Source organism: Lissotriton vulgaris, chromosome 7 (assembly GCF_964263255.1).
Source record: "Lissotriton vulgaris chromosome 7, aLisVul1.2, whole genome shotgun sequence".
Classification (NCBI taxonomy): domain Eukaryota; kingdom Metazoa; phylum Chordata; class Amphibia; order Caudata; family Salamandridae; genus Lissotriton; species Lissotriton vulgaris.
Genome location: NC_141695.1, coordinates 1,171,073,150 through 1,171,085,992, shown reverse-complemented (window position 1 = coordinate 1,171,085,992; position 12,843 = coordinate 1,171,073,150). Strand labels below are relative to the sequence as shown.

At 42.9% G+C, this 12,843-nt stretch overlaps 1 protein-coding gene across 4 annotated transcripts in view; it reads right to left on the bottom strand.

Moving 5' to 3' along the window:
* Window positions 1-7,184: 7,184 nt before the first annotated feature.
* Window positions 7,185-12,843, bottom strand: part of ARHGAP26 (Rho GTPase activating protein 26) — a 2,045,367-nt gene continuing 2,039,708 nt past the window's right edge. For 2 of the 4 annotated variants that reach the window (XM_086931647.1, XM_086931648.1), the window contains one exon: window positions 8,613-9,416. In XM_086931647.1, coding sequence (XP_086787773.1) covers window positions 9,328-9,416 — 89 coding nt within the window. In that variant the 3' untranslated portion in view covers window positions 8,613-9,327. Of the gene's footprint in view, window positions 9,417-12,843 lie in introns of all 4 variants that reach the window. The other 2 variants (XM_086931645.1, XM_086931646.1) reach the window with 2 other exon arrangements.

Here is a 12,843-nt window from a genome sequence, read left to right as displayed (position 1 = left end):
CACAAGGCTACTTGACATGGGTAGTTCCGGCACATTTGGTTTTCTTATCTTGACAGGACAAGGCACCCCCTCACTACATTTGGTTTTAATTTTCAGGGTAGCATAATACCCAATCAATTCAGATTCAACATAACAAAGGAATTTTACCTAATTATTATTTACAATTCACAAGATAAGTTGGTTAACATTTGAACAATTGCTCCAACATGTCACGGTGAAGCGTTTTGTTTACGGACAACCACAAATATATTTTATAATTGGGTACCCAGGCCAAATTCCATGTTATGAACCTAGCAATGGCCTCCACCACCACAGACATATCTCATAGATGAGAGATAAATACATAATCATACGAATTATTTCACACGTGCTAGACCCATTTTTGCTAGTTCTTGCCTGTCATTGCAAATGTCATATTTGCACTTGCTTACCAATGCAAATGCTAGTGCAAAATTGACCCGCTCTGGTACAATTAAGGTATTTGCCTTAAGCTGTGCTTTTTTTGACAAAGCCAGTGCTTGGTATAGACTTGAAAAATGTCTGTTCGAATGAATAAGGAGCAATGTGGTCACCACAAAGGTTTGACCACAAAAGGCCCGTTCCATGCCATGCACACTTGATGCAAATGCAGTCAGGAACGGGAATGGCTGATGATAATGGAAGCATTTAGTGGGGAGTAGAACCATGCTGCATTGCTTGCTCCCTTTGCGGCAAAGACATGTGCACTTATGCTTGCAGCCGCCTCAAGTACCATGTCCCTAAACAGTTTACCTCTAGAGGAGAGGCAAGGAAACTTCCGCCGTTGTTTACAACTGCACTGCTAAAGTCTCTGGCAATAAATCACAAACTTCCAGACTTCTTACCCACAGGAATACATATGATTCCTTTCTAAAACTCCCAAACTTAACTTTGAAAGGAGGTTAGCCCAGGTGTGTCAGCAGTGGTGTGCAGGGGCTCTGTGGAGGGAGGCAAGGAATAGGCACGAAGAAACACGTACCTTTTTGTATAAATAAACACAGCAAGCTTCCCTTAATAAAAGTGATATTCGATTCATTTTGAACATCCATGCAGTGGGGTTGGTAGATATGTTTGGAGTTGTAAATCACTTGCGTAATTTGTCCCACAAGAGATCCAGACCGGAAAATTCAACTCAAACTTCTAAAATGGCACCCACTTATTATCAGAGAGTGAGGCTAAGGTGACAACCTGGATTACATCACAGCGGCAGCAGGGATGGCAAATACATCTCAATTGATAGGCAAGTCAGGCTTTCCATTTAATAAAACCCCAATCAAAACAGACATGTAACTACCTCAGAAGCTATGAATTAGTGCGCTAAAATATCAAATATAAACAATACTCCTTTATAGCATCTCATATGGCTCTATTTACAGGTTAGTTCTTGCAATAAAAAAATTAAGGAGAACATACAGCAGTTTGATGAGTCAAGTCCTCGGTTTCTAAAAACAAAAAAGGTAATCACCCTTTGGAACCATACACAGTAATTATAAACATTTGGACAAAGAAACGATTTGCCCTGTTTTGACATCAGAGACTTTTGATCTTCTCCGGGATATGAAGCAGGTCACTATTTCAAAAAGCAGTTTTGCATTCAGTTGCGCTCAGGATCCTTGAAGGTGAAATGCCACAATAATATCAAATTCCCTTCACCTTCTGGTCTAAAAGGAAAGGTGATTCCTATGTAATTGGATTTGCAATGCAGGTGCAAGCTGTGCAGCCATTTGAGGCCTAAGCGCATACAGTGTACAACGGCCTCCCACCTAGCCTTTACCACTGCAGCATTGTCGATAATGCATGAATCACTGTCACTGTAAGGCAAAGGGGCTCCCCATGCATCGCTGCAGCAAAGTATACGTAACCACAACAATACTACTAATGACATTTGGAAACAGAAAAGATGGTGCTTCAGGACGCAAATTATTATCCTGCCAGTTTATTATATCCTATAAGCAAATACCCTTGGACAACCCGAACAAAAGTCACGTAGAGGTGTCTCTCGGAGTCTACAATTGAATGCTCAGTAGCAGGGATTTCCACAGCCTTGTACTTTCACAGTGTCATGGCCACTCCCGATGGCACTCTCTTGCCCACCTATACATATATATGAATGCACATATAGACAGATAGACCTGTAGATAGCTAGATCACATGAGGCTTAACTGTTACAACTGTATTATGGCCCAATAAAGTTATTGAAGGGATCTGTGAAATGAGGACCAGGAGGTTGAAAGCATAAATGGTGTGTAAATGTCCCCAGAATCCAAAAACTGTTTTCTCGGACTACAATACATGGGCTAACCAACATGTATTTTTTTTCCACTTGATTATTGTGATTCCATTTGCAAATAAGATACTACACTGCTTTGGCTGTCCAGAGTGAAAACAAAAGAAACAGCACATTTTAAGAATCTTAGAGGAAGCATGTTTTGTTAAGCCACGCAGCTCATTTTGTCCTTAGAAGTAAATTCTTTTTTTAAGTTGATGTTTGCAAGGCAATGGGTCCCGATTGTAAAGAAAATGTACAGGTTTGTTTAGCTTTCATGATGAGGATGGTATTAAACAAAGGACAATGGTGAAGATCAGCAGAATGGTTTGGGGCAGCTATTTAAATGCGCTTTAATGCTTAAAGACAGGCTGGCTGGAAGCAAGGGAATTCAAATTAATCCAGGGCTCCTACTAAATACATTGTTAATTAATAGGAATGTCATCCGGTCATTTGAAATAGGGGTTTTGTAACCACTTCTTTTAGTGTAGTAAATGAAGCCAAACATGTAACATATAGTGATTACAAATAACACGCTGAAAAGAGAGTGCTGGACATTTCATACATAAGATTTCTCCAGATTAAGCAGTTTCCCTGCCTAATATTAAACAAACATTGGCAATGTGTTCGGTCTGGTGTTAAGTGCCAAATTTTTGGCTTTGCCAGTGCTTGGTTTGTTTCGACATGCCTTGGTCAAAACCTTTTTCGGGGAGAGCTTCCGCACCCTCATCTAATATAAAAATAAAAATGCCTAAAGGCAAAACTAGTCTAAAAAAGCATGCACTGCCATAGAAGCCTCTGGCATTAAGGGCAATACTTTGTGCATGCAGGTTCTCTGAAAGAGAAGAATGCCATCATTCACAGTGAAGTTAGCCAATGGCTGAGGGGGCTGATTAATTGTCCATACTATATGCTCTAGTACGTGGAAGTAAAACGTGAATGACAAAAAAGAGCAATGGATGAAGAGGGCTGGCTGAGAGCCTGCATAAGTGTGTGTGTGTGTGTGTGTGTGTGTGTGTGTGTGTGTGTGTGTGTGTGTGTGTGTGTGTGTGTGTGTGTGTGTGTGTGTGTGTGTGTGTGTGTGTGTGTGTGTGTGTGTGTGTGTGTGTGTGTGTGTGTGTGTGTGTGTGTGTGTGTGTGTGTGTGTGTGTGTGTGTGTGTGTGTGTGTGTGTGTGTGTGTGTGTGTGTGTGTGTGTGTGTGTGTGTGTGTGTGTGTGTGTGTGTGTGTGTGTGTGTGTGTGTGTGTGTGTGTGTGTGTGTGTGTGTGTGTGTGTGTGTGTGTGTGTGTATATATATATATATATATATATATATATATATATATATTTACACACACACACACACACACACACACTGGAAAATACATGTATCACTTTTTTTTTTTTAGATACATGAACGCATAACAAAAAGACACCATTAAGAGATACTGGTTTGGGAGTGTGGGATAATATCACACATCACTGGGTGTCCAATGTGTTTTATGTATCCTTTAAAGTTACATCAAGCACTTTTTATACTTAGTATGCGATTTACATTGCGCTGAAGCTTGTGAGCATTCAAGCTCTATGGTAAAAAAAACAGCAATAGATGGGTTAGACTAGAGACTGCTAGGTTTTTAGCACACTGTTGAAACGAAGAACGTGGCAGGACCTTCTTCGTGAGACAAGGGCTGTAAGAAATAGTGCTATGTACAATGTAAAATCAACTTTTTTGCGATATAGCATCATATGTAGTGCGACAGAGATGACACCTGCCTCTGTTATGTGGGATAGATAGCAAGATGTGCAATGACCGGTGATGTCATCAGCTATGCAGGTAAAGACGGTTGGGCAGGGTGGGGGGGATTTCGAGGGACGCTGCTGAGGGAAAATTAATTTTGCCTCGGCATCGTACCTCGACCCCCCCTCCCACCCGGCCCCACCGCTGTTACCTGCACGGACCGTGGCTGGATGTCATCAACCTCATTTTAAAGACCATGATGATAAGCACTGTGACAATGAGGAGAGTATATCCGCTGTTTAAGGCTTACTATACAGTGTAAAGAAAGGAATATCCTTTGGATTTTGTAACACCTATCCTTTGCCATTCATATATACCTCACAATCGCTAACGCGTACTCACCCTCCACACACAGTCACATATATCCGTGACCTTGGAGGTCATCGAGTACTGACTTCCAAGATCTATGCCATCATCCCCGTTGCAATACAGATGTGTAACAAACAAGGGACATATTGAAACTGTCTGTGTTATGTATTCTTTGCATGTATTTTTTCTTTGGATGTACTGTGTAATCAAATGTGATTGTATATTGGAATTTACATGTACACTTTTGATGGGACATTTTGATATCTGGCTTGTGTTAGATACAAGGCTTTTCCTTGGCGTTTAATCAGGATGTTTATTAATTGCTCTTTTTAACCAATAAATCGATTTATATCTTTTGTAATTTTGAGAGTTTATGTCTCTTTGTGGGAGATATATGGTAGGTACACTCTTCTCAAGGATATATGTGACTGTGTATGGAGGGGGAGTACGCATTAGCGATTGTGAGGTATATATGAATAGCAAGGGATAGGTGTTACAAAATCCAAAGGATATTCCTTTCTTTACACTGTATAGTGCCCTAATCCTTTGGATTCCAAGGGGCTCCTCTTTATCTTCTGGCTTTAGGGCTTACTATGACATGCAGTGCCAAAGCAACCTGACCAATTTCAATCCAGGGGACGCTATGATATGCACAGTCACAGAGAAGTGCCCTGCTTCTCCTTTAAGTAATGCAACAGCAATCACTTCTCATAGCAATGTCATCAATCTCCGATCAAGGCGCAGCACTTATCACTGCCATCCAATCACAATCCATGTTTAAGTTATCTCCCTTGGACGGCTGCTCTGACCTGCAGTCCGATTTTAAAACCGGTTTACATGCTTCAAATAATTATTTAAAGCCTACTCCTATTTTTCTACAGCTTTTTTTTTAAAAGGACATATATGCACGTATATCTGATACCTAGCATGTTACAATAACAGGAAATCATAAGCCAATTATAGATGATGCTTAAAATACCTTTGTAGTGGATAGTTGATGCCATATAACCAGGACTCACTGAGAGGCTGGTCTCATAATTGGCCGAGCATGCCAAAACCGGGAAGAGTAGCAGCAACGAGGTGGCAGCTCTGATAGCAAGCACGGCACAAGAGAGAAGGTGCCCGATGGATGTTTATGGAATAGAAGTGGAGCAGATCTCCACGACATCTTTACATGTAGTATTATAGAAAGTGAGAGTGCTGTGACTAGTTACGAAGGATGCACAAGGACATAGTATGGTCTGGTCACAAAGCTTTGAGCTAGCAGTCGTGGGTTCAGATATCCGATCCCTTTGTCGCACCATTGCCCTTACTGCCCAAGGGAAGGGAGGATGTGTTGGCCTAACAACTTGTACCATACTTAAATACATGGAAATTCTTTTTATCACCAGACCCTGTTTTTCTTAGTGAATAGCTAAAGGAGTGCCTCAATCTTTCATTCTAGCAAGGAGATTATAGTGAGTACCAGCAAATTCAATAAAGGCAACATTTGTTATCAGGGGCTAGAGACATAATTTTTTTATAGTGCGCTAAATAGAAGGCCGGACTAGGACAGAAAGTAGGCTTGGGCACCAAAATAATAAAGTCAGTAATGTGCAAAACATATAGCTAAAAATGAGACGCCCACAATTGAAAATCGGGGTAGTTTTGAACTTGTAAAGACACACTGCTAAGGTGTTCGGCAAGATATGGAGTCTGCTTACTGCAGGCAATGCTGGTGTTAATATCAGGGCAATCAACAGTAAAAACCGTACCATAAATTTCTATCTGACATGCACTACCATTAAGACCGAGGCAAGTCAGATGCCTGCATTTTGGCAGTTTTCAAACGCAATAAAATGAGGGACGCCTTATGCTGGTAACCCTAGTCAACGCTTATTATTTTAAACCTGAATATTTCATACAGTTTAAGTGCTTTTTTCGAGCAGGAAAACACTTCTTGGTTGAAATTACTGACTGAAGCCTTCTCGTCCCATTTTTATCATGCCAGTAAGTGGAGATCTGCTGTGGCAGTTCAATTCGTGTAAAAGCAACGCACTGCTGTCAAGGCTCTGCGTCTTTGTGCAGTTTAAAGAATGTGTTGGAGAAACATTTTTTCCAGTTTCCAGGTGTTGGCTTTTATAAACATGTCTCATCTTGCTCTAGACAGGCTTTATACGTATGCTACTGCAACTGATATACAGTTAAGAGCAAATCCCAAGTGAGCCGGGGATGTGCTGGAACACCACCTCAGTGGCATGCACCGCAGCAGAGCAAAATGATTAATATTGTGGTAATTCCTAAGGATAACTGTGTTCCTTATGTACTTATTTAAACGATCATACAGACAGCACTTTAGATTTAAATAGACCAATCCTAGCTAAACCCCAAAATGCCATTTTCATCACACAGTCTACATTGGATAGAGAAATAATCTCCTTGGATAGGTGCCAGCTCACTTCCTAGAATGTAGGGGTTGTGGACATTGGTGACAAAGCTATATTGACATATTGCTGAAACCAGTAGCTCAATTACAGCTGGGAGCCTTATTGGACATCAACAAGTGGGGAGGAACAGCGAGAGGCCCAATGTCAACCTCTCCCTGCCTACCACTCCAATGGCACTATACAAATTAACTGCCTCTCTGCCAACACGCAATTGCATCCGGTCTTGTAGCTAGTGTGTGCTACAGTGTGTTCCGTGGAACTGTTCCTTTCAAATCTTCCAGCACGTAAAGGCAGCAATTTAATCCCCAAAACGTTAAACTTTCCCTGAGATGTCATTAAGAAAATAGTTCACTTTTGAAACAACATCCAGACATCTTTCCATAATGTTGGGTTTACTTCTAAAGAACGGTCAATGTTATGGCAGATGTTCATCTATTTTGTTATACATCCTCTTGATATCCGGACACTGTCCAGAGGCCAGTTGGTGCAGATGCCATACTGGCACTAAAAGTACAAATAAAATGGCGTGCACAACACCATCTGTGTACATCTACGACAGTCTATGCTATGCATCTGAGTGTGCATGTGGAAGGAAAAGTTACAAAAGCGGTATTAAGACATTTGTTGTGAGAGATTAACATACCGGTGGATGGGCGACCTACTCTTTCAACTACGTAGGATTAAAGCATGTAGGCACTGGATGGATGTACACATCGGATCTCCAGCATAGAGAAGCTAAAGATTCTACATTTATTTTAGTGGTTGACTTTACGGACTGATTTCTACACTAGGCCTTTAATGCTCATTACTAGCTCAATTATAGCAAGCCACTAAAGCTATTTAGGGGTTGGGGGACCCGAATATAATTACTGGTAAAAGGCATATCACTATCATTGAATACTTATTTCATAAAATCGTTTTCATCAGAATAAAAATGTTTCAAAAAATTACATGTAAAAATACACCCCAAAATTGTTGCCAGAGTTTTACTTTTAAAATTGTGTGAAATTATAAATTTTAAAATGCAGCAATTTACTGCGAGCCTCAGCCTACCCCAGAGAAAAGAAGCTCTGAGTTCGGGAGGGAGCTGTTGGGTGTACAGCTTAAAATCCAATCCTAAAAGAAAAGAGGCTTGGTTGGTACTCAAAGTATATTTCACCAATGTCCATCAAGCCAACAACTCGTGCCATCAAAGCTACCCTGCCTATCCCACAGAGATCAACAAACCTCTTTACGTGCACTCTCGGACAAATGCATTTGGGGAAAATAGAGACACAATGTGGTATTGGATTGTTTTCAAAAGGTTGTCTTGTCTTTGGTTCGCCTAGCCCCAGAGGGTTTGTGGGAGTCCGAGGAGCCAAACTCTGAGTAGGTTCTTCTCACAAGCGTACCTGTGACATCAATATCTTACATGGCTAACATAAATGTACTCCTTCCAAACCATGGTTCTAACTCCATAGCGCTTTAACAGCATATTGTTGTACAAAACTCTTTAAAGCTCAGCAAATAGTGCAGTGTTTCTTCATGAATTGAAATAAAACTGTCCCACGATGAAAAATATAAGATTCTGCAGACAACAGCAAAAAACCATTGAAAGCGGCAAAGATAGTCGTGACATGGTTAGGGTTTTCTAGACTATGCTCAAATGCCTTCCACTGAAACGAATGACAGGAAAACATATTGAGGTGATCTATCTAAAGAGGGAAATTACGTCATAGGGATGCGCAAAACTTTTTTTCCGGAAAGCTGATCAATAACACACCTTGTTCAGGTATGTTTCTGGATAGGTTTGGGATAGTTGCTGGTTTTATGTAGGGTTAGGAAATAAGGGGATTCTCACAGCAAACATTTTAAACCTAAATATGCCTGACAGCAGCTAAACAGGCCAGAGAAGCAGCAGTAGGGTCACCAAGAAGCACTGAAGAGAGTGGTGTGCAGGAGGCCTCCTCCACTTGGACAACTTATAGCCCGCCGAAGAGAAAGGCCAGTCTAGACCGCAGGAAGTCTAGGGTTTGGCTCTTGTTGAACTTCAAGTGATAAAGACCTTACAAATAAAAATGTAAACAAGCCATAAGTAAAGTGCCAACATCGTCACAAAACTGTAAACAAGCAACAAAAGGCAACTGCTGAGTGGCTTTCCAGTGGACTGGGTCAGGAGGCAGGGCACCTCGGGCTAAGTCCCAGAAATATCAATTGGCATTTGTAAGCGCTTTCTCACTGCCACGCACTGAATGCTTCTCCCAGGAGCTCGGAAAATTACAGAATGATCTCAGTTCATTAAAAAATAATTGTAAAAATCCACAAACTAAAAAGGGTGTGAATCGAGCCCGGCACTACCGTGGCACTGCTCGATACTTCCATCCCTTGGAGACTCGAACATTACTATTCAACAAACATTCACTGCAACAGGTGAGCAGAGGTCCTTCACCCGGCGCTCCGCGGTGGCAAAGAGCAGATTATTCATAGCAGCCGGCAGCAGTCGTCATGGATACCATGTAAAAACTCCACCGCGCTGACCAGGCCGAAAGCTACAGAAACTGCACGTAGTTCTGAGGGATGAGGCCAGTCTTTCCGTTCAGTGTTCCCTCCAACCAGCCGGGCTCCTGAGATGGGCGAACTGCGGGAGGAAGAAGAGAAATCAAATTAGCTCCAGGAGCGGTCTGGATAGGGTTTAAAAAACATGTTATGCTGCCCTGATAGCCCTCGCAGGCGCTTATTTCCTCTCCCCCACCTCCTCCTCTCTATGCTGCGTTCTGCAGAGCTCCTTTCCGCCTCCCATGCTCGGATCACTTCGCCTTTTTCCACTTTTCATTGTTTCTCCTCTTTCAGTCTGCAATACTTACTGGCCTTTTGGGCAATCTGGCACTGCCAGATGGGCCACCTTGAAAGGTTCGGTGTGTAAGCCACTTTGCTAAAAATACAAATTAAAAAAACTACTCCACACTCAATCTTCTTCTGCTATTTGCCTATCTTATATATTCTAAATTTTCTTTATTCTTTCTTTCGCTGCCACACTTCCCTCTCTTCCACTTCCACTTCCTCTTGCGCATTTTGGCATCCATATCCTGTTCCCCTAATCCCTTCTCTGCTTCCTATCTTTCCCCCGTCACCCCCTCGTTCGCCGTTCTCTTTCTTTTGACCCCTTTATCCCTCCTCTCACCATGTACTGTATTGTCTCTTTCTCGCGCGGGCAGTAGCAGAGTTACATACAGGCTCCATAAATGGGGCCCACGGTTGCGGTTTGTCAGACAGCAGCGCAGCTAATGCTTCCTTTAGCCCCTTCGCCGCAGGGCTAATTCCCACGCGGCAGGAGGTGTGGGGGGGGGGGGGATGTGTGCGGCGCCACGGTGCTTGTGACTAGCTCGGCTCGCCATACAGCACGGTGGCGCTGTGTTCATGACGAGCTCCGCCCACTCAATGGAACGCCCCTCACAGGTGGGGAATTATCCCCGCTTGCACGTTCCGCGGCTGTCATGAAGAGCTCAGCCAGTCATGAGTACAGCGCCACTGTGCCTCACGACGAGCTCGTCATGAGCACCGAAAGTGTTAAAAGCACAGAAGGTCAAACAAGAGTTTTAGGGTGACCAACTGGCATAGGTGCAAAGTCGGGAAGGTGAGTGTAAAACTTCAGGACAGGAGGTCGTGCAATAGAATATAATTAAGCCCATCCATATCCAAACATATTCAACCATTTGCAAACCTATCAATCATGTATCCTTCCATCCATCATTTCACTCACCCATCCCTCCATCAGCCCTTTCACTTATCCATCTATCCATTATGCATCGATCCACCCTTTCACCATATCCATCAGTACACTCATCCATCCTCTCTTCCACCCATCCATCTAGCCTTTCACCCATCCAGCCAGCCTTTCACTTACTCATCCATCCACCCAGTCACAAATCCTTCCATCCATTTACCCTTTCATTCAACCATCCATCCATCCATCAATCCATCCTCCCTTTCTCTCTCCATCGGCCCTTTCACCTAGCCATCATTTCTTCCACCCATCCATCTACTCATCCACTCAAGAATCCATCCATTGACCCTATCACTCACCCCTTCACTCATCTATCCATTCTTTTGTCCTTCTACCTTCCCTTTCACTCACTCATCCATCCTTGCATCCACACTTTCACTCATCCGTCCATCCATTCACCCTTGCACTTATCAATCTATCAATCATTTCACTCATTCATCCACCCATTCACTTGCCCATCAGGCACCTTTTCACTCATCCATCCAACCTTTTACTTATCCATCCACCCTTTTACCCATCCATCTACCTTTCCACCCATACATCCATCTTTGTACCTTTTCTCTCATCCAACCAGCCTCATTATCCATCCATTCACCCTTTCATTCATCCATTCACCTTTTCACTAATCTATCCAGCCATCCACCCATCCCTTAACTTGCTTACTCACACATCTACATTTTCATATTAATTATGAGCTGCGCCTTTGCCTGCAGAGTTGCAGACAGGAGAGGCTCATCAAGAATGTCACCTTTGCTGTAAGTCCTAAAGCAAGGGGTGGGGGTAGGGTCCACTATGCCCTTGCACATAGGCAAAATAGTCATGAGTTATGCATGATGCACAGTGCCAGGCCATGTGGTTCCTGTGAAATGGTGTTGTTTACAGGGCTTTAAATGGGATGAAAAAACTGGGGGGGGGGGGGGGGGGTGTCTCTCCAAAGGGGTGCTTGATGTAATTAAGGTTGTGGCTTAAAACACCTAAGGTAAGAATCTGTGCTTAGTATATTGTACCGCCTGACTGGTATTATGCCTCTTCTGTCATTGTATCCAGATATATAACAACAAATAACATTACACCTGCAACAAGCCAGAACTATTGGCTTTGTCAATGGTGGTTAGTTGCATTAAATAAAAAAGTAGCAATCATGGCTTCCTTGAATATTATATTGAACATTCATCAGTTCTAAAATGATGATAATGTGAAAGAACTCTAGCCTTTCTTTTTAACTTCTTTTACCAGCTTCTTTTCTTGAACTGGATTCTCTTTTAGCACCATTGGCGTTTTTTGCACATTTCTTATATCTGACAGAATACCCTGCCCTAGAAAGAGGCTGGGGGAGGCCCACCACATGCTTTGCAGCCCATACTGGCCCATTGTCATTCTGTATGTGGCAATCAGCCACATACAGAATGACAAAGGGCATGGTGGGGCTGCTCTTGTGCTCCTAGGAGGAGTGCAAGGCGGCCCCATCAGGGAGCTGAGACTACATGCAGGGAACAGTGCTGTTCCCTGCAATGCCAAAAATTACGGACAAAAGGCGTCCGTAAAAAGAATCCTCGCGGACAACGGACGTGAGGTCCAAATTACGGCCGGTCAGTGAAATTTACGGACGGTTGGTCACCCTAGTTCGCGTTCCAGAATTCCGTTGGCGCATCTCCCACCCCGGCCACCCCCTAGTGACCTTAGAGGTACACATTTTGCAAACATGAGAATGACTATTGAATTAAAGGCCAACGCGAATGTAAAGACAAATGGCAACACAGACTCGTGTAAGAGGCGTGTGATAGAGACATTTAGAAAAGGCATAACTGAAGCCAGTAGAGAAGCGCATCCCGACAGTGAGGTCTCTAGGTACAGCAACTCTTTCAACTCTGACTGGAAGTACATTCCACGCTTTCGCATGATGCGTTTCAGTATCCCAGCGGGCGGCAGCTTCCGCCACCTCCATCTTCCATGAATGAAAATGCCATATTCCTGTAAGTGACATCACGAGCTGTTGCCATGGGGAAAACATTACCTCAACCCACAATTTTACTCTGTTTATATTTTGCGCTATGAATCCGAAAGGGGAGATGTAAGAAACTACTTTATTTGATCACGAATGCAAGCAGCCTTTACTTCATTTTACTTGTTAAGCAAGCGTGAATGACTGGGTTGTCAGTCCATTAATTCACTGCTATGATGTAGCAACAGTGGTTAACAGAACTTCTTAACCACTGCTGCGATGTCATAAGAGAACGCAAGCAGCGCTTCATTTATAAAAGAATGAGTGCCAGGGCCTAAC